The 17,711-nt window shown below is 41.5% G+C and overlaps 1 protein-coding gene across 1 annotated transcript in view; it reads left to right on the forward strand.

The window, feature by feature from the left end:
- Nucleotides 1–13,262, forward strand: part of LOC108786588 (epithelial chloride channel protein-like) — a 25,017-nt gene extending 11,755 nt beyond the window's left edge. Inside the window, exons 8-14 of the mRNA XM_018555912.1 lie at nucleotides 1,047–1,224; nucleotides 3,741–3,842; nucleotides 5,239–5,465; nucleotides 8,305–8,575; nucleotides 10,434–10,598; nucleotides 11,045–11,275; nucleotides 12,825–13,262. Coding sequence (XP_018411414.1) covers nucleotides 1,047–1,224; nucleotides 3,741–3,842; nucleotides 5,239–5,465; nucleotides 8,305–8,575; nucleotides 10,434–10,598; nucleotides 11,045–11,275; nucleotides 12,825–13,165 — 1,515 coding nt within the window. The 3' untranslated portion in view covers nucleotides 13,166–13,262. The remainder of the gene's footprint in view (nucleotides 1–1,046; nucleotides 1,225–3,740; nucleotides 3,843–5,238; nucleotides 5,466–8,304; nucleotides 8,576–10,433; nucleotides 10,599–11,044; nucleotides 11,276–12,824) is intronic.
- Nucleotides 13,263–17,711: the final 4,449 nt, after the last annotated feature.

Raw genomic sequence — 17,711 nt, forward strand, 5'->3', positions numbered from 1 at the left:
CCCCCCCCCCTCAACATTTACACATTCTCCCAACCCCCCATAATGTGCAGCATCCACACATCCCCTCCTGCACATCAGGCGGTGATAAATCTAGGGACACCACTAATTGCATAAGCTCTTGACACTGGGAGTCTGTCACTGGTGTATTCACCACAAGGATCTTGGAGTCAAGAGCAACTGTCCGATCAGGTCCGCCTGTCAGTTTTGGATGCCCACTGTCAGTTTATAGGCAGCCAGATCTAAACAGTTGGGCTTCCATTGAGACACAGTTACCACAGACTCCAGTAAGTTCAGTTTTGTCCTCCAGACACAAATGTCACACCGGAGACATCTGCTCCATACCGCTCTGATCAGGAGGGAATCCCTGCCTGGATCCTCTCCTGATAAGCCCGTGTGAAAGGGGCCTAAAGCGGCCATAACTTTAGCTTAGATGAAAAGTATACCCTACACCAGGGGTAGGCAATCTCCGGCCAGCAAACCTTTGATCATGTGAAAATACTGACAGTTCACAAAGTAACCTCATGTCATCAATACATTATTTAGAGCATCTGGCAAAGTATGAAATATGTATCTCAATTCATAATTGAGAACTTTGTCTTGGCTCTTGTGGATTCACGTCTTTCTCCTCTATGGCAGTCTGAGTGGTAGAAGAGTTATGTTGAGTTACACTGGATTAGAATGACCACACGATGTTGTTCCATGGGCAGTCATGTGTGTGAAGGATTTAATCATATTATATTACTGTACATACCACATGCTAACAATGACATATGGCATAAAGTGATAATGCTTGATTATCCTTCATTACATATTATACAGTACCTCCTATAGTTTTGCAATCAATACTATAAGTAGGGCATAGCTTCCCATGCAGAAAAAGATTTGCAATGCAATGACGAATAGTTCAGTATTTAAGAAGAGATCCCGTGTATCCTCACTTACCTGAATTACAAAATGAGATATCTAGATATAGTTTTTTTTTCAATACTCTCAGTTTAAATTCCTATCTTAATGTGTAAAATATTTAAACTACTTGTCCTATGTAGGTTAACAAGAAGAATGATGGCAGCACGCATGGAACTGAGATTGTACTGTTAACAGATGGCGAGGACAAAGCAATCCATAGTTGTTTAAATGAAGTGGGAGCAAGTGAAGCAATCATTCATACTGTTGCTCTAGGAGTCAGTGCAGACAAAGGACTAGAACAATTATCCAGCATAACAGGTGGGTATTATCGATCTATATAAGACAAGGTATAAACTCTATAGATCAGACCACAGCTGCAGCCCTAGAATTTACAGGTTAAATCCCAGGTTGGAAGATTCACAGTACACGGTTTATAGCAACATTAGCAACATGCTGGCAGGAGGAGAGACCAGAGTAAGCACAATTGATGACTTATCAGTGTTTTAGTGGTTCATCACAGTTTAGGCAGCAGGCTGGGCTCAAAGATGTGACACAATGCATTTTAAAAAGCTAAACAGAGAAAGTGGTGCTAAGCAGCTGGTTATGCTGTCTGGCAGGGAGGTTTATGATTCACAAATGTGTATATGTGGATTTACATTTACTCCCCTAAACACTTAATACCTGGCCCTTAATACTTAAATCTGAACTTGAAGCTGCGTACGTATATTAGGCCTAGCATTGTTCCTCACCCCTCATCAACATGCTAATTACGTTACATTTTTTAATAAAACATTTCCTTTTTCATCATATTCTTTATTTTAGACCCAGTGACATCATCACTGGATCTCTGTGATTCTCTGTTCAATGCAGGCCGATCATGGCTGGTGGCAGGGTTCTGTATATAGCTTCCTGAAAACATTGCAGCACCCTACCTCAATACTCTTCTCAACAACCCACAGCGCTGATGCAAATAGTGGACTGTCCCTTGGGAGGAGTTATGAAAATATAAAAAAAACTTAATGGGTGGTGTCAGGCTAAAGTAGAGGCAGAAGTCAGGAATCATCAGCACTCAGTAATATCATTCAACATGTCAATTTATTTGGACAGATCGTCACAATGAAAAAAGCCAACGTTTCGGGGCCACTTCATCAGGGCGAAAAGATGTGACAACACATACATATAAAAAAACACATATATACCCCTTAGGAGTTTACCAATTATCTTCAAATCACCTCCCCGTGACATCATCATGGCGGGAAATCCGCCATTTTTAAGTTAGCAGTGTAAACACTAAATATAATGCATTAAACAGCTAAAACAGTAACCTCTTCCTTACTTGGTAGCAATTCAATTATTTTCAATGACAGGGCTAGACATCCCTTCCCCAAAGCCTCTTTACTTTCCTACAGTTGAATAGTATGTGAATAAATATATAGTAGGGGCCCCGCACTTCCATGTAGAGTATCTAGATGTAGAAATAATGGCCCTATTAATAAGTTTCAAATATAGCTCTCTCAATTCCCACAATTATCCCCTCACATCAGGAAAGCTACTCCTCCATTGTTTCCTATACAAATCCTTTACTTTTTGATGGGTTAAGATGAATTATTCATTCATATACAGCATGCACCTCAAGGGGAGCGTCCCTAGTCCATCAGTAACTGGAAGATTTTCTAAAACTAGACTCCGGTTACCCTGGATTCAAACATTCCACTTCTATCATATCCATATAGTCTGTTATATGCCTATAGGAAAAAAATAGACTATTATTTATGGCAGTTTTTTCTCTAAGCTAGGCAACCGCAGCAATCCAGCTGTGGTGACACTACACATCCCCTCATGTATATGCCCCTGAGAGTCATCCCTGTGGCTGTCAGAGTCCTACAATGCCTCATGGGAATTGTAGTTCCACAATAGCTGGAGTGCCAAGGTGGCCTAGTACTGCTTTAAGCACATCAAATTAAATGATGTTACCCATTTCATCTAGAACATTCAATAGTGAGGCGAAGCCCCATCTACCCCACTCACCAAATACTTTATGTTATTCCTGGTATAAACCTTGCATTTCCTCTAATAGGCAAATAAAACAAGTTCTCAATTCTTCTTGATATTTTCAAAAAGATTCCAGACATTCAAAGTGTCCCTAAGAAAGGCGGTCTGCTATGGCTATCAACTCCAAACACTTGAATCTAGGTAATAAAGATATCATTTTTCAAGAGCCAAGTTAAAGGAAATCTAACCATGGTAGCACTGATATTATTAATATTATTATCATACAGGATTTATTTAATGCCAACAGATTGCATAGCACTTTACAAAAGAAAGGGAGACAGTACTGTTACACGGCAATTTAAGACAAAAGAATTAGGAGCAACCAACTATTATTGGGTGGATGTAAAGGTGGATGGTGGATATATGGATATAAAGGTGAACGTGGACACCACTGCAGTCGAACCTTAATCTTAAAAATTAGACCAGTTATTATCAATCTTGAATTGGTGGTCTGATATAAGTTCCCAAGCAATTAAAATAGTTACCTTTGAAGCCAAATTTCATCAATTGCTGCAGCTTCTAATTCACATTGTGCAAAGCTCAAAGTGCGCAGTGAAATCAGAGTAAGACATTTTAGTACAACAGAAGAGACTGTACTCCTGTTATGAGGGTAATGCTGGAGTTCAACTTCAACTTAACCCCCAATTTGAAATCTTCAAGCCCAACTCTAGGCTATCTATGTAAGTAAGAAATTTCCCATGTACCTAATTTAAACTATACATTATACTTTTTTTAGTATAAATAATGTTTTGTGACTAACAAACATCTGATTTTTTTTTTAGGTGGTTTAAACTATTTTGTGTCAGATTACATTGATGCCAACGGTTTTATAGACGCCTTCAGCAAGATCACAACCAGTAGCGGTGATTTCACAGAGAATTCTCCACTGAAAGATTGGCTATAAAATGCTTATGTTTGACTTATCTCTGCTGCAAGACTCATGAGTGCCTCTATACCTACTTTTGATTCATATGTACATATACAATAGATTTGAAAGATACAGCAGCATGTAATGAAAATCTAGCTCTAACCACCCAACAGTCTCCAATTTAACAGGACTGTCCCTAAGAAAGGGGGGAATTCCAGGATCCCGTTGACTCCAGCATGATACCACTGTGCCCCTCTTAAAGTGACACTAAACTCAGGAGTTAAATCTTAAAAAATAATTCAAGTACCCCAACTATTAACAAAACTGGACCTTATTTGTCTATCACTCAGCTATAGATCTTCAAATCATCTCTGAATTGGTGCTGACACTGTCCTTCCTTCTGGAGTGTGGCTACTTTTGTTGCTCTGTGTGTGTTGTAAAGTAGCCACCGCTCCATGCTCACAGCTGTGATGGACTACAATGTCAAGTTTAGTGTATTAATTTGTATTGAGATTGTAGCCAATCACAGGACTGAGCTTTGAACGGTGGATACTTTACAACACACACAGGGGAACAAAAGTAGCCACCCTCCAGAAGGTAGGACAGTGTCAGCACCAATTCAGAGATGAATTGAGGATCTAGCGCTGAGTGATGCACAAAAAAAGGTATAGTTTTGTTAATAGTTAGGGTACTTGAATGCATTTTTAAGATTTAACTGAGTTTAGTGCCACTTTAAGAGGGGCACAGTTCTCTTCAGAGTCACAGGAGGACACATTAATGTCCTCCTGTGACCCAAAACGCAGCATATAGGGGGCTAATGCCCCCTATATGCTAACAGTACAGAGCTTCCGCGCTGCTGCTGTCTATGTATCCAAGTATTTCCCCTTACTTTCTGTACCGCCGACAGTAGACACTGCTTTATATCCCTGAATACTGGTGGCAATTGTAATTGAACTCTTACTAGCTGTAGCCATGCATTCTAAAGAAGTCCCCCCATATTCCCAGAGACTCTGCTTCCTCCTCTGAATCTATTCTCTGTACCAAAGAAGAGCAGATTTTCCTTTTATAGTCACCTAGCACCAAGCTGAGTCAGGTTGGTGGATCAGTAAATGGTAAGCAGATCTGGATGGGGCCACTCTATGCCATGGGCCCCATAGAAGCTGCCTAGACTGCTATAGCTTTAGTTATGTCCTTGTCCCCAATGCAGACCCAGATAGCACTTAAATTCTGACGGAGGTTCTTACTCTTCCCACTAAATCCAGAAAAAAACATATATAAACAGTGGCAATACAGGGGTTATCTATAACCCACAAATATATGGTGCACTTTGGGCTTAAATTACTCAGATATAAAAGTTCAGAGAGTATTATAAGTATTATGTCACTTGTGTATTGTGTTCTCTTTTGTTTGTGAACAGATTGAAAGTACAGCTACAACAATCAATGCGTTCAAATGTCTGACAGGCGAAGTGACTATTGACAACACTGTGGGGAATGAAACTTTCTTCTTAGTGACTTGGGAAAGTGGGATTCCCACAATCAGTCTAACAGATCCTAAGGGAAAAGTTTATGATACTAATCAATTTGTAAGTGACCTTGCCTCCAAGTCTGCTCGTCTCACAATCCCAGGCACAGCAGAGGTAAGCTTTTCTCTTTACTCTTAAGCTGACCATACACCTATAGATTATCAGCAGATTTTCTATGGTCAGATGGAAAAAAATTCAACAGATTCCTCCATCTATGCTAAACTGTGTGGATGGAGGAATCTCCCACTGGGCCAAACTTCAGTATCTTGCTAGTCGTCCCTGCTGGTTCTCAAAATACCTGAACAATGCCTGCATCCAATCAGATTGTTCAGGTATTTTGACAGCCATACTGGAGCTTGGCCCAGTGGGAGAGTCCTCCATCAATACATCCATCTGACCATAGAAATCTGCAGATAATCTATAGGTATATGGTCAGCTTTAGAGATGTATCATGGGAAATTTAGTGACGCTGTATAAAAGTGACATTTTAATTCTCAAATTCAAGCACATTTCAGGATTTGTGTTCCTGGGGTTCGTTGTACTCTGCACTTTTTCACCTGTAACTCATTTGCAGGCCCACTTGCAAATCATTTATATTCTTATCTTATATATTTTATTTAAATTTTCCGATCTTAAAGCATGAAGGGTCTAAGTGTTTTAGCAATTATAATGGCCAAGGTGGGTGTGCTATGATTCAATAAATAGTTTAAGAGCTGCAAGTGGACCTTCTGTGAAAATGTTACATTGTAGATCCTCTTCACTCACAGTCCCCACCTTCCCAAATACAAATGGCTTAAAAAAAAAAAGAAAAACACTTTATTTGGAAGCTTCCTTGTAATTTGGCATTTCCTTGACATCACCATGCCTCAACACTGCTTTCTGAGAGAGCTGGCTGTTCAAAATCTGATGAGCAGTACTTAAACCCTTTGCACCCAATATAGATATTTTAATTGGGCTTAAACAAAATTATGTTCTCAGATACTCTAACAAGATTTAGGATTACATTTTAAAAGAAGGCTATAATTCCAAATATCCAGCAGCTGCTAGACGGGTGACCAGAGCAGGTCCTTAATCTGAAAACAGAAATCTACTCCAGGATACCCATGACTTGGTGCAAGTCTAGGGCTGCAACCAACTAATCAATTAATCGATAATCGATAATGAGAATAGTTGTCAACTATTCTCATTATCGATTAGTTGGTTGGATCCCCTTGCTCCCTCCTCCACGCTGGAAGAAGAGGGCACAGCAAACAGTGGGCGGGTGCAATAGCCAGCCTGCTATTGGTTATTGTAATTTGAAATGGCCAATAGCAGGCTGGCTATTGCACCAGCCCACTACCTGCAGAATATTACCACTGGCAGCTGTCATTCCCTGGATGAAGCTATTCAAGCGCCATGTGCTTACAATACAATTATTTTTTAAAAATTATAAAAAGTAGCAAAAAAAAAGTAATTTTCAGTTTCAGTCTGACAAATTCTACTGCAGGAGGTGCGTTGCAGTGCCATTCATTTCAATGGCACCTCCCACCCACAGTGTGATCACCCACACTGGAACGCACTATAACGCAATGCTGTGCGTTCCAGTGCAGTTCGATTGCCAAAAAATGTGTATGCAGTTTTATTCTGAAGTAAGCTTTAGGTTTCTAACACTGCATTTGTGTATTTTATTTTAGATTAAGGATAACATTTATTTATTTTGTTACCATTTAATCAAGTAATTGAAAAAATAATCGGCCAACTAATCAATTATGAAAATAATTATTAGTTCCAGCCCTATGCAATTCCAATGTACCCTTCATCCCCCACCTACATTAAAGACACTACACAAGCAACTAAAATGAACAAGTTTATATAAAATTGGAAGTGAATGGCCACAGCAATGTACAATTATAATAAGTTACAATAACAGAACATTACAAGGAAAACACATACATTATTCTAAACCATACCAAATAACCCTTATTAATTGCAACAAAATTAAAACTATAAAAATGTGTGTCATCTAAGGTTCCTGACAAGTGCCAAACATCACTCCCTGTTATGGAGGTTTGTATCATGACCCCATAACAATGCACCAACCACCGGTCACCTGTTAACAAGCCCAAGTTTGTTAGTTCCATAAATTCTCTCCCCAGCTACTAAAGCTATTCAGCCCCAGTAACCCCACCATTTCCACCTCCACACATTTCGTCCCTGTTCCTTCTGTGGACAGCCAGACTTTGATTGTAGAAACTATAGTACTGTCAGGGACCTGCCCGTCTGGTAAAGACACCTAGAAGAAAACTACATTAGCCAATGGAAATGTACAGTTCTACTTCCCAGCTAAGTTAGTACTCACCATTAAAACGGCAACCAAACCCTTATATCTAATTGGAGGGTGGGACTTACTCCACTTACTCTTCCACTACAAAATGGCTCCCTGCCTACACGAGCTTAAGAAGACTACCCCCAATCTCTTACCACCAGAAGTAGCCCACCCATCCTACAGTATCTAGCCTTATCCTCCCTCCTACTCCACCAACCGAGTTTCCCACCTCTCCCTCTCAGACTCCTATACTTACCTAATGTTAAAGCTTTGGACTGCACCTGTCATACCCCTTCTTACACCTACAGCTTCATAGGGGAACTTTCTCAGTCTAGTTTTCTACCAGCACCCAAAGTTTGTTGGATATTGTCCTTTACTCTCAGGATAAATAAAAATGTAACTTGACTATTAGCTATATGTGTGCTGCTACACCTCCCATAAATTTGCATCTTCATAGGCTCTATTCACAGATCTCCTGAGTTGCATTCTTTATGCAGTAGCAAAGGTTGTGATGATAAATATGGTTGGATATAATTTCTAAGGTCCCCTGGCTACTTTACTCTTTTTAAAAATGTTGCTTTTCAATGTATATGTATGCTTTACATTTAATGTACAAATATAATCCAAAGTGAATTTGTTTTCTTTTAGAAAGGACAGTGGGAATACAAGATCTGCAACAATGAAGTCGCTGCCCAGGTTTTGGGTTTAACAGTGAATTCTCGAGCATCTGATTCAAAAGTTCCACCAATTGTTGTTGAGCCATATCTAAATGCAGATACAAGCCGCTTCCCCAACCCAGTGATTGTGTATGCAACAGTGACTCAAGGTTTTTCCCCAGTTTTAGGGCTAAATGTTACTGCTATAATAGAACCGGAAAATGGGAAGATAAGAACCTTGCAACTTGAAGACAATGGTGCAGGTAACTGTCCTTTTCTACAATTACATTGCTATTTTTTTTTACATATAAGACACAATGGCTTTGCAGAGGGGTCTGTTTTTTTTCAAATGATCAGACATTTGAGGAATTATTGCTTCAACCCACATGTTGATGAATATGGCCCATTATTTTTTTAGTGCCAGGGCCTGAGGAAAAAAGTCTTCAGCACGGGATTTCAGAGCTAAGAAGAAGTTCGGATCATACAGTCCCATACAGTTCCCCAACACTGAAGCACCCTCTATCACTTAGCTTTCCCCAGCCTAAAATATAAACTCTTATAAAGTCTGAAGAAGCATTGACCTTTGTGTTTCTCATGCTGTCTTTAATATATACCTTGGTTTCTATTTACAGTTGCAATAACACAAGTGCAGTGCCCTTTCTCCAATTTTGGAATCTCATATGCTGAAAACAGTTCCTGGTGATATATGTGGTCACTTTATCTAAACACCAGGAGCTCTGCAGATGCACAGAATTAGGTCTCATTTACACAGGGGGCCATGGTTATGTACCCAGGGAGGCACATATGTTCTGTGCCACCTGTTCAACTCAATGACCGGCTGCACGGGTCTTTACACACATCCCAGTTTTTACCTCCATATGGGGACAGACGCAAACAGTGTGTCTGCATTCAGTGCTATGCATCTGTCCCTGTATGATGCAAACATTGGGATGTGGTTAAATATCCATGCAGGCGCATCCGGTCTAGATTTTAAAAGGAAGCTGCACCTCCCCTGGCACAAAAAATCGGCCCCCTGCATAGATGTACAGATCCATGTACTCGGTTGAATGAGGCCTCATACTGCTATGTCATACATGGGCAACCATCTGGTACAGGAAATAGGTGCTGGCTGACAAGTAAGGATGTGCTGCGTGAAGCACATCAAATATTAGTTAAACCCAAGTCACTCACAGTTCAGGAAAATGGTGTGGCAGTTCACCACAGCCAACTACCAGTAAAGTATTTCCAGCCCTCTGAACTGTGGCCAGGTGGCTTTGAAGGTCTAATAATGGAAGTTTTTTGTGTCCTAGCCCCCTCTCTATAAAACTCAGGGTTCCCATCTGCCTTTTAGTGAGCGTTGGGGAGACCTGGAGTAGAAAGGAAGGGCTGACAGAGTGTTTGCAGGGAAAGATAGTTGCTGCTATACTATAAAGTTCTGCTGCACAATGTTAATTACAGTGGTGCTATACAAAGTCAGTGCGTGTTGCAGAGACCTAGATTAGATATGTAGAGTTTACAGAGTGTTTGCAAGGAGAGCTTGGCGCCGCTATACTATACAGTGCTGCTAAAAAGTGTTATATGCAGTGGTGCTATACACAGTCAGTGTGTGTTGGAGACTTTGAGTAAATTGGGAGAGCTGACAGAGAGATAGTTGCTGCTATACTATACAGTGCTGATCAGTGCTATACCCATCACTATATTGTGCCACAAAGAGGTTAAATGCAGTGTGATGGGCTACATATTATTGTGTAGCTGTTTGGACAATAATTTTGAAACTGGTTTCTTCGATTTGTGTGGCTAGCATAACTGTGCTATTGTAAATATCATTACATATGTACTATGGACAAATTTTACACTTGCACTGGTGCCGTATGCCATAGTTGGCCTAGAGCAATTAAAACTAAAGTGAATTGCATGCATTTTATGGCTCGGTAAAGCCACTTTTATAAAATGTAATGTTTTACAGAAAATTGATACGATGGTTGCCTGCTCAAGGCTTAAAAGAGTTTCTAAGATAATGTGATATACTGTATTTGCTTTGCACTTCTGAATTGTATGCCATCCCACTAACTGTGGTTTCTTTACAAATAATCCAAATATTAATTTCATTTTCTTTTTAAGGAGCTGACATTATCAAGAATGATGGAATCTATTCCAGATACTTTATAGACTTTACTGGAAATGGTAGATATGGTTTGAAAGTGCGAGTTGAAAGTAAAAGCAAAAATGCCAAACTGGCGCAGTCAAAGCATCAGGCATTGTACCTGCCTGGCTATGTTGAGAATGGTAAGAATGTCACAGCTCACTAGCAAATATTGAAAATAAAAAAATATAGACATTCATTAACTTAGAGACCCTGTGGCCAAAGGCGTTGGTCACATGATTCCAGAATTGGCATGCAGTAGGATCTGCTTATTATAGCTGACAAGCAAGTTTATGATGTCTTGGGTGGGTGGCCCTTCTCATAGCTAAGTTTTAAGGGACAGCTGCAGACCTCAGCCTGAAGTCAATAGGTTCTAGGTTTTTGGTAAATGCACATGAGGCAAATGCTATTGACCCCTTCTTATAAACTTTAGCAAGCACAGGTGTGGTTCCCCGACTCACTGCATATTCTTATAGCAAACAATCCAAATGTATCTTAACATATGTATGTATGTTAGAATTAGGTAAAATGAGGATTGCAGGCTTTATTTTTATAGTAATACCTTCATATTTTTTTATATTGTACATAGGCATTATAATCAGTAACCCTCCAAAGCCAAAAGTTACAACTGATAACCTAACTTTAGGGGAATTCACACGAACAGCTTCAGGAGGTGCCTTCATAGTAACTGAAGTACCATCAGGCCCCCTTCCAGATGTGTTTAAACCTGGAAAAATTATGAGTTTAAGTGCAACCTTTCAAGGCCAGCAAGTTTTATTGTCTTGGACTGCTACTGGAGATGATCTTGATCAGGGAAATGGTATGTATTAAATCGTATGTGTAATGTGTTTTCTAATCTTATCTTTGGGGGTTATTCACTAAAGAGCCAAAGGATTTAGCCAAACTTTCGGCTAATCCTTTGGCTTGCTCCAGTGACAGAAAGCATTCAGTTCAGCCGAACCGAATGGCTGCTCTATGTGCTATTCTCAATAGCAGGTACAGCAGCTGAAGTAAATAACCAAATGCAGCTGCGCAGTAAAGCAAAACAAACAGTAGGAGTGAGGACAATGGTCTGCTGAAGTGGAGCGAAACAGTGTAATGAAATAGAATTTGTTCAAAAAAGTGTGGGGTTCATCTCCCCAATTGATACCAGACCCTTTAGGTCTGGTAGGAATGTTAGGGGGGACCCCTGATATCCATGACTTTCCAAAGTCATACTAGGCCCTTTAGGTCTAGTAGGTATTTTAAGTGGAACCCCAATGCCAAGAAAAAGGAAAAAAATCCTGGGGTCCAATACCAGACTCTTAATCCGAGCAGCAGGGAAGGGGGGGGGGGGCGACCGTGTATCCTGCACCATACCACGCCACATGCCTTTGCCAAGGGAAGGGCGCTTTGCCAGGGTTTTGGGGGTCTGCAGGGAGGGGGGCTTTTAGGAATCTGGGTGCCCCCTTTCATATAAGGGGTACCCACATGCCTCTCCCCCTCCTTGTGAATAGCAAACTACTCTTTACTTATTCAACACCTTGAAAAAGTCCTTTATTTGAACAAAAAACACAAGACAGTTTATGTTTTTTGTAACAAAAAAATGCCCTTCGAAAGGTCAATCATGTCGTCCAGCGATGTAGATCCTCCTTAATAAAAAAAGGGCCGCCAACCCCTTCAATACCACCGAAATCCCCCCACAAAATGACAGCTCTGGCCCAAATGTAAACAAATGGGTGGCGTGAGTCATGACATCACAACTTACCGCCAATCCGTCATGATCAGGTCCGCCAAAATGGAATTCTGTTCCGTTTTCTTTTCCGAACATAGATAGAATCGGGAGTAATAGGATCTAAACAGACGTAAATCTTTTTACATCCGGCTACCCATAGAGTAACATTAGACTTCCAATCAGATCTCTCGAAAAAACTGCCAGGTTTAGAGCCTATTACTCCCGGTTCTATCTAGGTGCGGAAAAGAAAATGGAACAGAGTTCCATTTTGGTGGACCTGATCATGACGGATTGGAAATAATCTGATGTAATGGGGCACATCTGCTCATATCCAGCTCCCCACAGACCTAACATGGGTCTGTGCAGAACGACCACAGGTGTCACAAGAGTGACATGCGTTCCATACTGATCCCTTCAGCAGGGAATCGGTGCATGGCTCCCCTGATGAGCAGAGCAGACAGTGCCCATGTAAAAAGAGGGTCAAAAACTGCTGAGCTCAGCAATACAGGGAGTGCCTGATTTTAATGTTTCACACATGCATTGTGAGAAAAAAAAGTACTTTATTCTGACATTTAGAATTCTATATGATCTCTTCTCCATTAATATGTTTCAGTGTGAGTGCACATTTGTACTTATGTTATGATTTTACTTACAGCTTCCAGATATGACTTGCGAATGAGTCACAACAGAGAAGAACTGTTATACAACTTTGAAAATGGCACAGTAGTCGATACCTCAGATCTCATACCACTAGCAGCTGGCACCATGGAACAATTCAATTTTACTCCACAGAACATTACTATAAAAAATGGCACTGCCCTTTATTTTGCCTTGGTTGCTATAGACAAAGTCAATCAAAGGTCCGAACCTTCTAACTTGGCAAAGGCCCTGTCCTACATACCTCCAGCACCCAATGCAGCTAATGATATATCCCAGACGGGTGCCATGTTGTCACTGATTCTACTAGCACTACTCTTTGCTACATATGTGTTATAAAATGTAACTGTTTGTATTGTTTTATGAAGAAAGCACTGCCAACATGAATGTATTATGTATTTGCAGGGAACAAATGATGCTGATAAGGTTTTTTTTAGCAAAGATGTAAAGATTAAAGTTTTGTTTTTACAATTTAATAAAACGATTTTGCTATTTTGTATCACTTCTCTCAGAGTACCGCATCATAACCTAACATACATACATACCATATACTGAAATTGGTGTGCCACAGGAAAGTCCTTATAGTGATCAGTTTTTGCAGCATTGGCAAAAAGTATATTGCCAGCACCATCAATTAAAGAACTCCATCTTTAAAAAAAAAAAAAATTAAGCCTTGCAGTGGGGCTACCCCGTACTGCAAAGGTTAATCGCTTGTTTTGGCCTAGGGGGTGGAATAAAGGAGATACACTCACCCGATCCTCGGTCCTGCTGCAGTCAGCACTTACCTGTCTCCCGCTCCACTCCGGCTGCGGTATGTCCCTCGGCATTCTCACATCTAATGCAAGTCAATGGATCTGTGTTAGATGTGATGACATCAGCGGTCCTTAGACCAGGGGAGAAGACGCTGCGAGGACCAGTCTATCAGTTAGGCGGGATTGAGGATCAGGTGAGTGTATCTTCTTTATTTAAGCTAAGCTCCCCTAGACAAAATAAGTAGTTGGCTTTTGCAGTGTAGGTTTTTTTAAATCCTGGAGTTTCTATATAAGTGATAAATAGCACCTCGCGCCAAACCCTGTGTAGCTGCAAGCACTATGAGAAGTGTTACCCTCTGAATATATCAAATTATAATGAATGTGCTGCGCTGCGCAGCACATTCATTATAATTTGATAGTTTCTATATAAGTATTGACCAGTGCCATATGTTTAAAATATATTTCTACTTTCACAGCCAAATTGAGATAACACATAGTTACATAGTTACATAGTATTTGAGGTTGAATAAAGACATAAGTCCATCAAGTCCAACCTATTGTGTGTGTGTGTGTATAGGTCCCTGAGTCATCTCATTCTTAAGAGTACCTGTACCCTTGTACATTATGGTCTCTCAGGAATGAATGATTCCAGACTATTTGCGGAAATCACTGCTTGGGGCAGCGAGTTCCAGACCCTAACCGCGCGAACTGAGAAGAACCCCCTTAGCCCCTTGTGTTCGAATTTTTTTTTTCTACCAGTTTTAGGTGGTGGCCTCTAGTCTTTGTTACGGAATTAATCTTAAAGAGTTTGTTGCTAATGTCGCTATGACTATGGAACATCTTGTACATGAAAATCATGTCCCCCTTAATCTCCTTACTTTCAAAGTATACATATTTAACCCCTTCATGACTGACGACGTACAGTGTACGTCGCCAGCATCGGGGCTGTTTAAACAGACTCCCGGTGACTTTTGCCGCCGGGACTCTGTTTAAACTTGTAGAGCCGACTGTCGGCTTTACAACAGAAGCGATCCTGGCGACTTACCTGTCGCCAGATCGCTTCTGCGTCCCGAAGAAGGGGCCGCCCCCCCCGCCGGACACCCCCGCCGTGCTTCCCGGGCTCCGTTGCCCCTCCTACGGGCCCGGGACCGGCGATCTTTGTGTCCGCGGGGAGCTGGGGAGGAGGTCGACGAACTTCCGTTCATCGATCCCCTCCCCGTTCTATGGGACCGGGAGCGATGCAGATTGCATCACTTCCGGTCCCTGGGCTGTCAGTTCTGGGCTCCTGCAGCCCAGCTATAAGCTATTGAAGTGCGATCTGCACTTCAATAGCTTATTTCCAGTGTAAAGGTGACACTGAGGGTCTTTTGGACCCCCAGCATCACCTTAAAGAGTACCTGTCACCACCATCTGCTATCACATGGGGGGGCTTGCAAGCCCCCCCATGTGATAGCAGTCAAAGTAAAGTAAAAAAAAAAAAAAAACAGTTTTTAAAATTAAATTGAAATAAAATAAATCTAATAATAAAAAAAAAAAAAATTTAAAAGTCCCCCGCCCCCGCGAGCACGCGCGTCGCCACGTAAACACGCGTCGGGTGCGCCTACGTATGAAAACGACGAACGCGCTACACATGTTGGGTATCGCCGCGCACGCCGGAGTGAGAGCAATAATTCTAGGGCCAGTATTTTGGGGTATCTCTAAATTGATGACCTGTGGGGGCTTTTAAAGCGTCTTCTATGGACTTCTTGGGGTACTGGGGTTTTTCGCCGTTTTACGGATGCACGCAATTTGTAACCTGGGCATGTTGGGTATCGTTTTACTCGTTGTAACCTCATCTTTTATATTTCATTAAAAAAATTGGTATTTTGTTGTGTTTTGGGGCATTTAATTACATTTTTCACTAAATATTGGGGTTTAATAAGGAGTTGAGCTAATATTGCGCAACATAAAAATTTGCAACTACCACCATTTTATTCTATAGGGTCTTGGCATTCAGAAAATATATAATGTTGGGGGGTTTTAAGTAATTTTCAGGCCTAAAATGTGGAACATAACATGGGTACAAAAAAATGAAAAAAAGGCCTCAGTCATGAAGGGGTTAAATTTAGTAGCCTTGTCTATAGTTCTGGTCCTCCACCCCCTTGATGAGTCTGGTTGCCCTCCACTGGACCCCCTCCAGCTCAAGGACATCCCTTCTGTGTACCGGTGCCCAAAACTGCACCGCATACTTCAGGTGGGGCCGAACCAGTGATGTGTAGAGTGGCAAAATTATAGACTTGTCTCTGATTGATTCAGGACAGGATTCTGCTTGCTTTGCTTACAGCAACCTGGCACTGTAATCTATTATTCAGTTTATGGTCTACAATGACCCCCAAATCTTTCTCCATTTCCGACTTCCCTAGCGGCATACCAATAATTGTATAACCCATTTGCTTATTTTTTACTCCCAAAGTGCATAACTTTGCATTTATCGACATTAAAACTCATCTGCCACTCCCCTATTTTAGCCAGGTCCTCCTGCAATGTTATACTATCTTGGTCTGTTTCTAAATGTACACACCCTTCCATGTATGCCCATAGCTCTCAGCTTGTATAGTAAACGTTTGTGTGGTACCGTATCAAAAGCCTTTGAGAAATCCAGATATACTACATCCACAGAACACCTATATTATATTTCTTACATGTTTCTTATTCGCATTGCATAACTTAAAAAAATATTCAATTGATGCTTGTATGAAGCATGTTCAATTCTGATAGAAAAGTTATTCTCTGTACTGAATTTCCCTCTTGGTATGCAAGAGGGGCTGGGTTAGACATGTGCGATTCGTTTCAGAAAAATTAGTATTTCGGACTAATTTTCGTTATTCGGAGATTCCAAATTTCTGAATGAAATGACGAATGAAAACCAAACCTGAATTTCCGAAAACTACATTTTGGACGAAATTCGTTAGCGGTAGTCTAAGTATTTTCGTTTGTGGACGATTTTTCATCGCAGCAAAGTGACATTTACATATTTTTTTAAATATCTCTTTACTGCAACGTAAAGAAAACCCAATGGAAACTAAAAGTTGTACAGACTACCTCTAACGAATTGCGTCCGAATCCGAATCCTGCAACAAATTCACTGCCGTGCCCCAGCCTCCTCCACCGCAGCTGTTAGCTGTCACTGACACAGCAGCGGCTGTGAGGAGGAACGTGCCGCTGCACAGATCACGGGTTGTCAGTGATGTCGACAGTGGCGCTTTCCTCCTTACAGCCACCAGTGACCACCAGCAGCCGGCGATGCCATGGTGACCAAGGCGACCCGCAGGGCCTCAGGGGGACCCCTTTGTTCCTCGTCCTAGCTAGGGCCCCCTGTGCCCAGGGCACCATAGCGGACGCCTAGGTAGCTATGGCAAAAGTTATGCCACTGCTGTGTACACAGGGCATAACTAGAAACCTCAGGGCCCCGGTGCAAGAAACCATTAAGGCCCCCCGAAAAAAACAAGATTTTGATACCTTTTCTTTATATTAAATAAACAGTGCAGGGAGAATTTATCAAAGCAATTGCGACAGTTTTAGCCTCTTAGATAATTTTTTTTTAATACCCAACATGTGTCGCGCGTTTGCCGTTTTCATATGTAGGCGCACCCGACGCCTGTTTAGGTGAAGATGCGCAGCATGCTCGCGGGGGCGGGGGACTTTGGCATTTTTTTTCATTATTTTAGATTTATTTTATGCAATGTTAATTGTATTTATTTTTATTTATTTTTTATTTACTTTAATTGCAATCACATAGGGGGGCTTACAAGCCCCCCATGTGATAGCAGATGGTGGTGTCAGGTACTCTTTAAGGTGATGCTGGGGGTCCAAAAGACCCCCAGTGTCACCTTTAAACTCCAAATAAGCTATTGAAGTGCAGATCACACTTCAATAGCTTATAGCTGGGCTTCAGGAGCCCAGCACTGACAGCTAGGGGACAGAAAGTGATGCAATCTGGATCGCTCCCGGTCCCATAGAACGGAGGTTCACCCATCTCCTCCCCAGCTTCCCGCTGACACCAAAGAAGCCAGTCCTGGGCCCATAGGAGGGGCAACGGAGCCCGGGAAGCAGGGCGGGGGTGTCGGGCGGGGGGGTGGGGACCCCATTAGGGG

Source organism: Nanorana parkeri, unplaced genomic scaffold (assembly GCF_000935625.1).
Source record: "Nanorana parkeri isolate BGI_ZX_2015 unplaced genomic scaffold, ASM93562v1 scaffold217, whole genome shotgun sequence".
NCBI lineage: Eukaryota > Metazoa > Chordata > Amphibia > Anura > Dicroglossidae > Nanorana > Nanorana parkeri.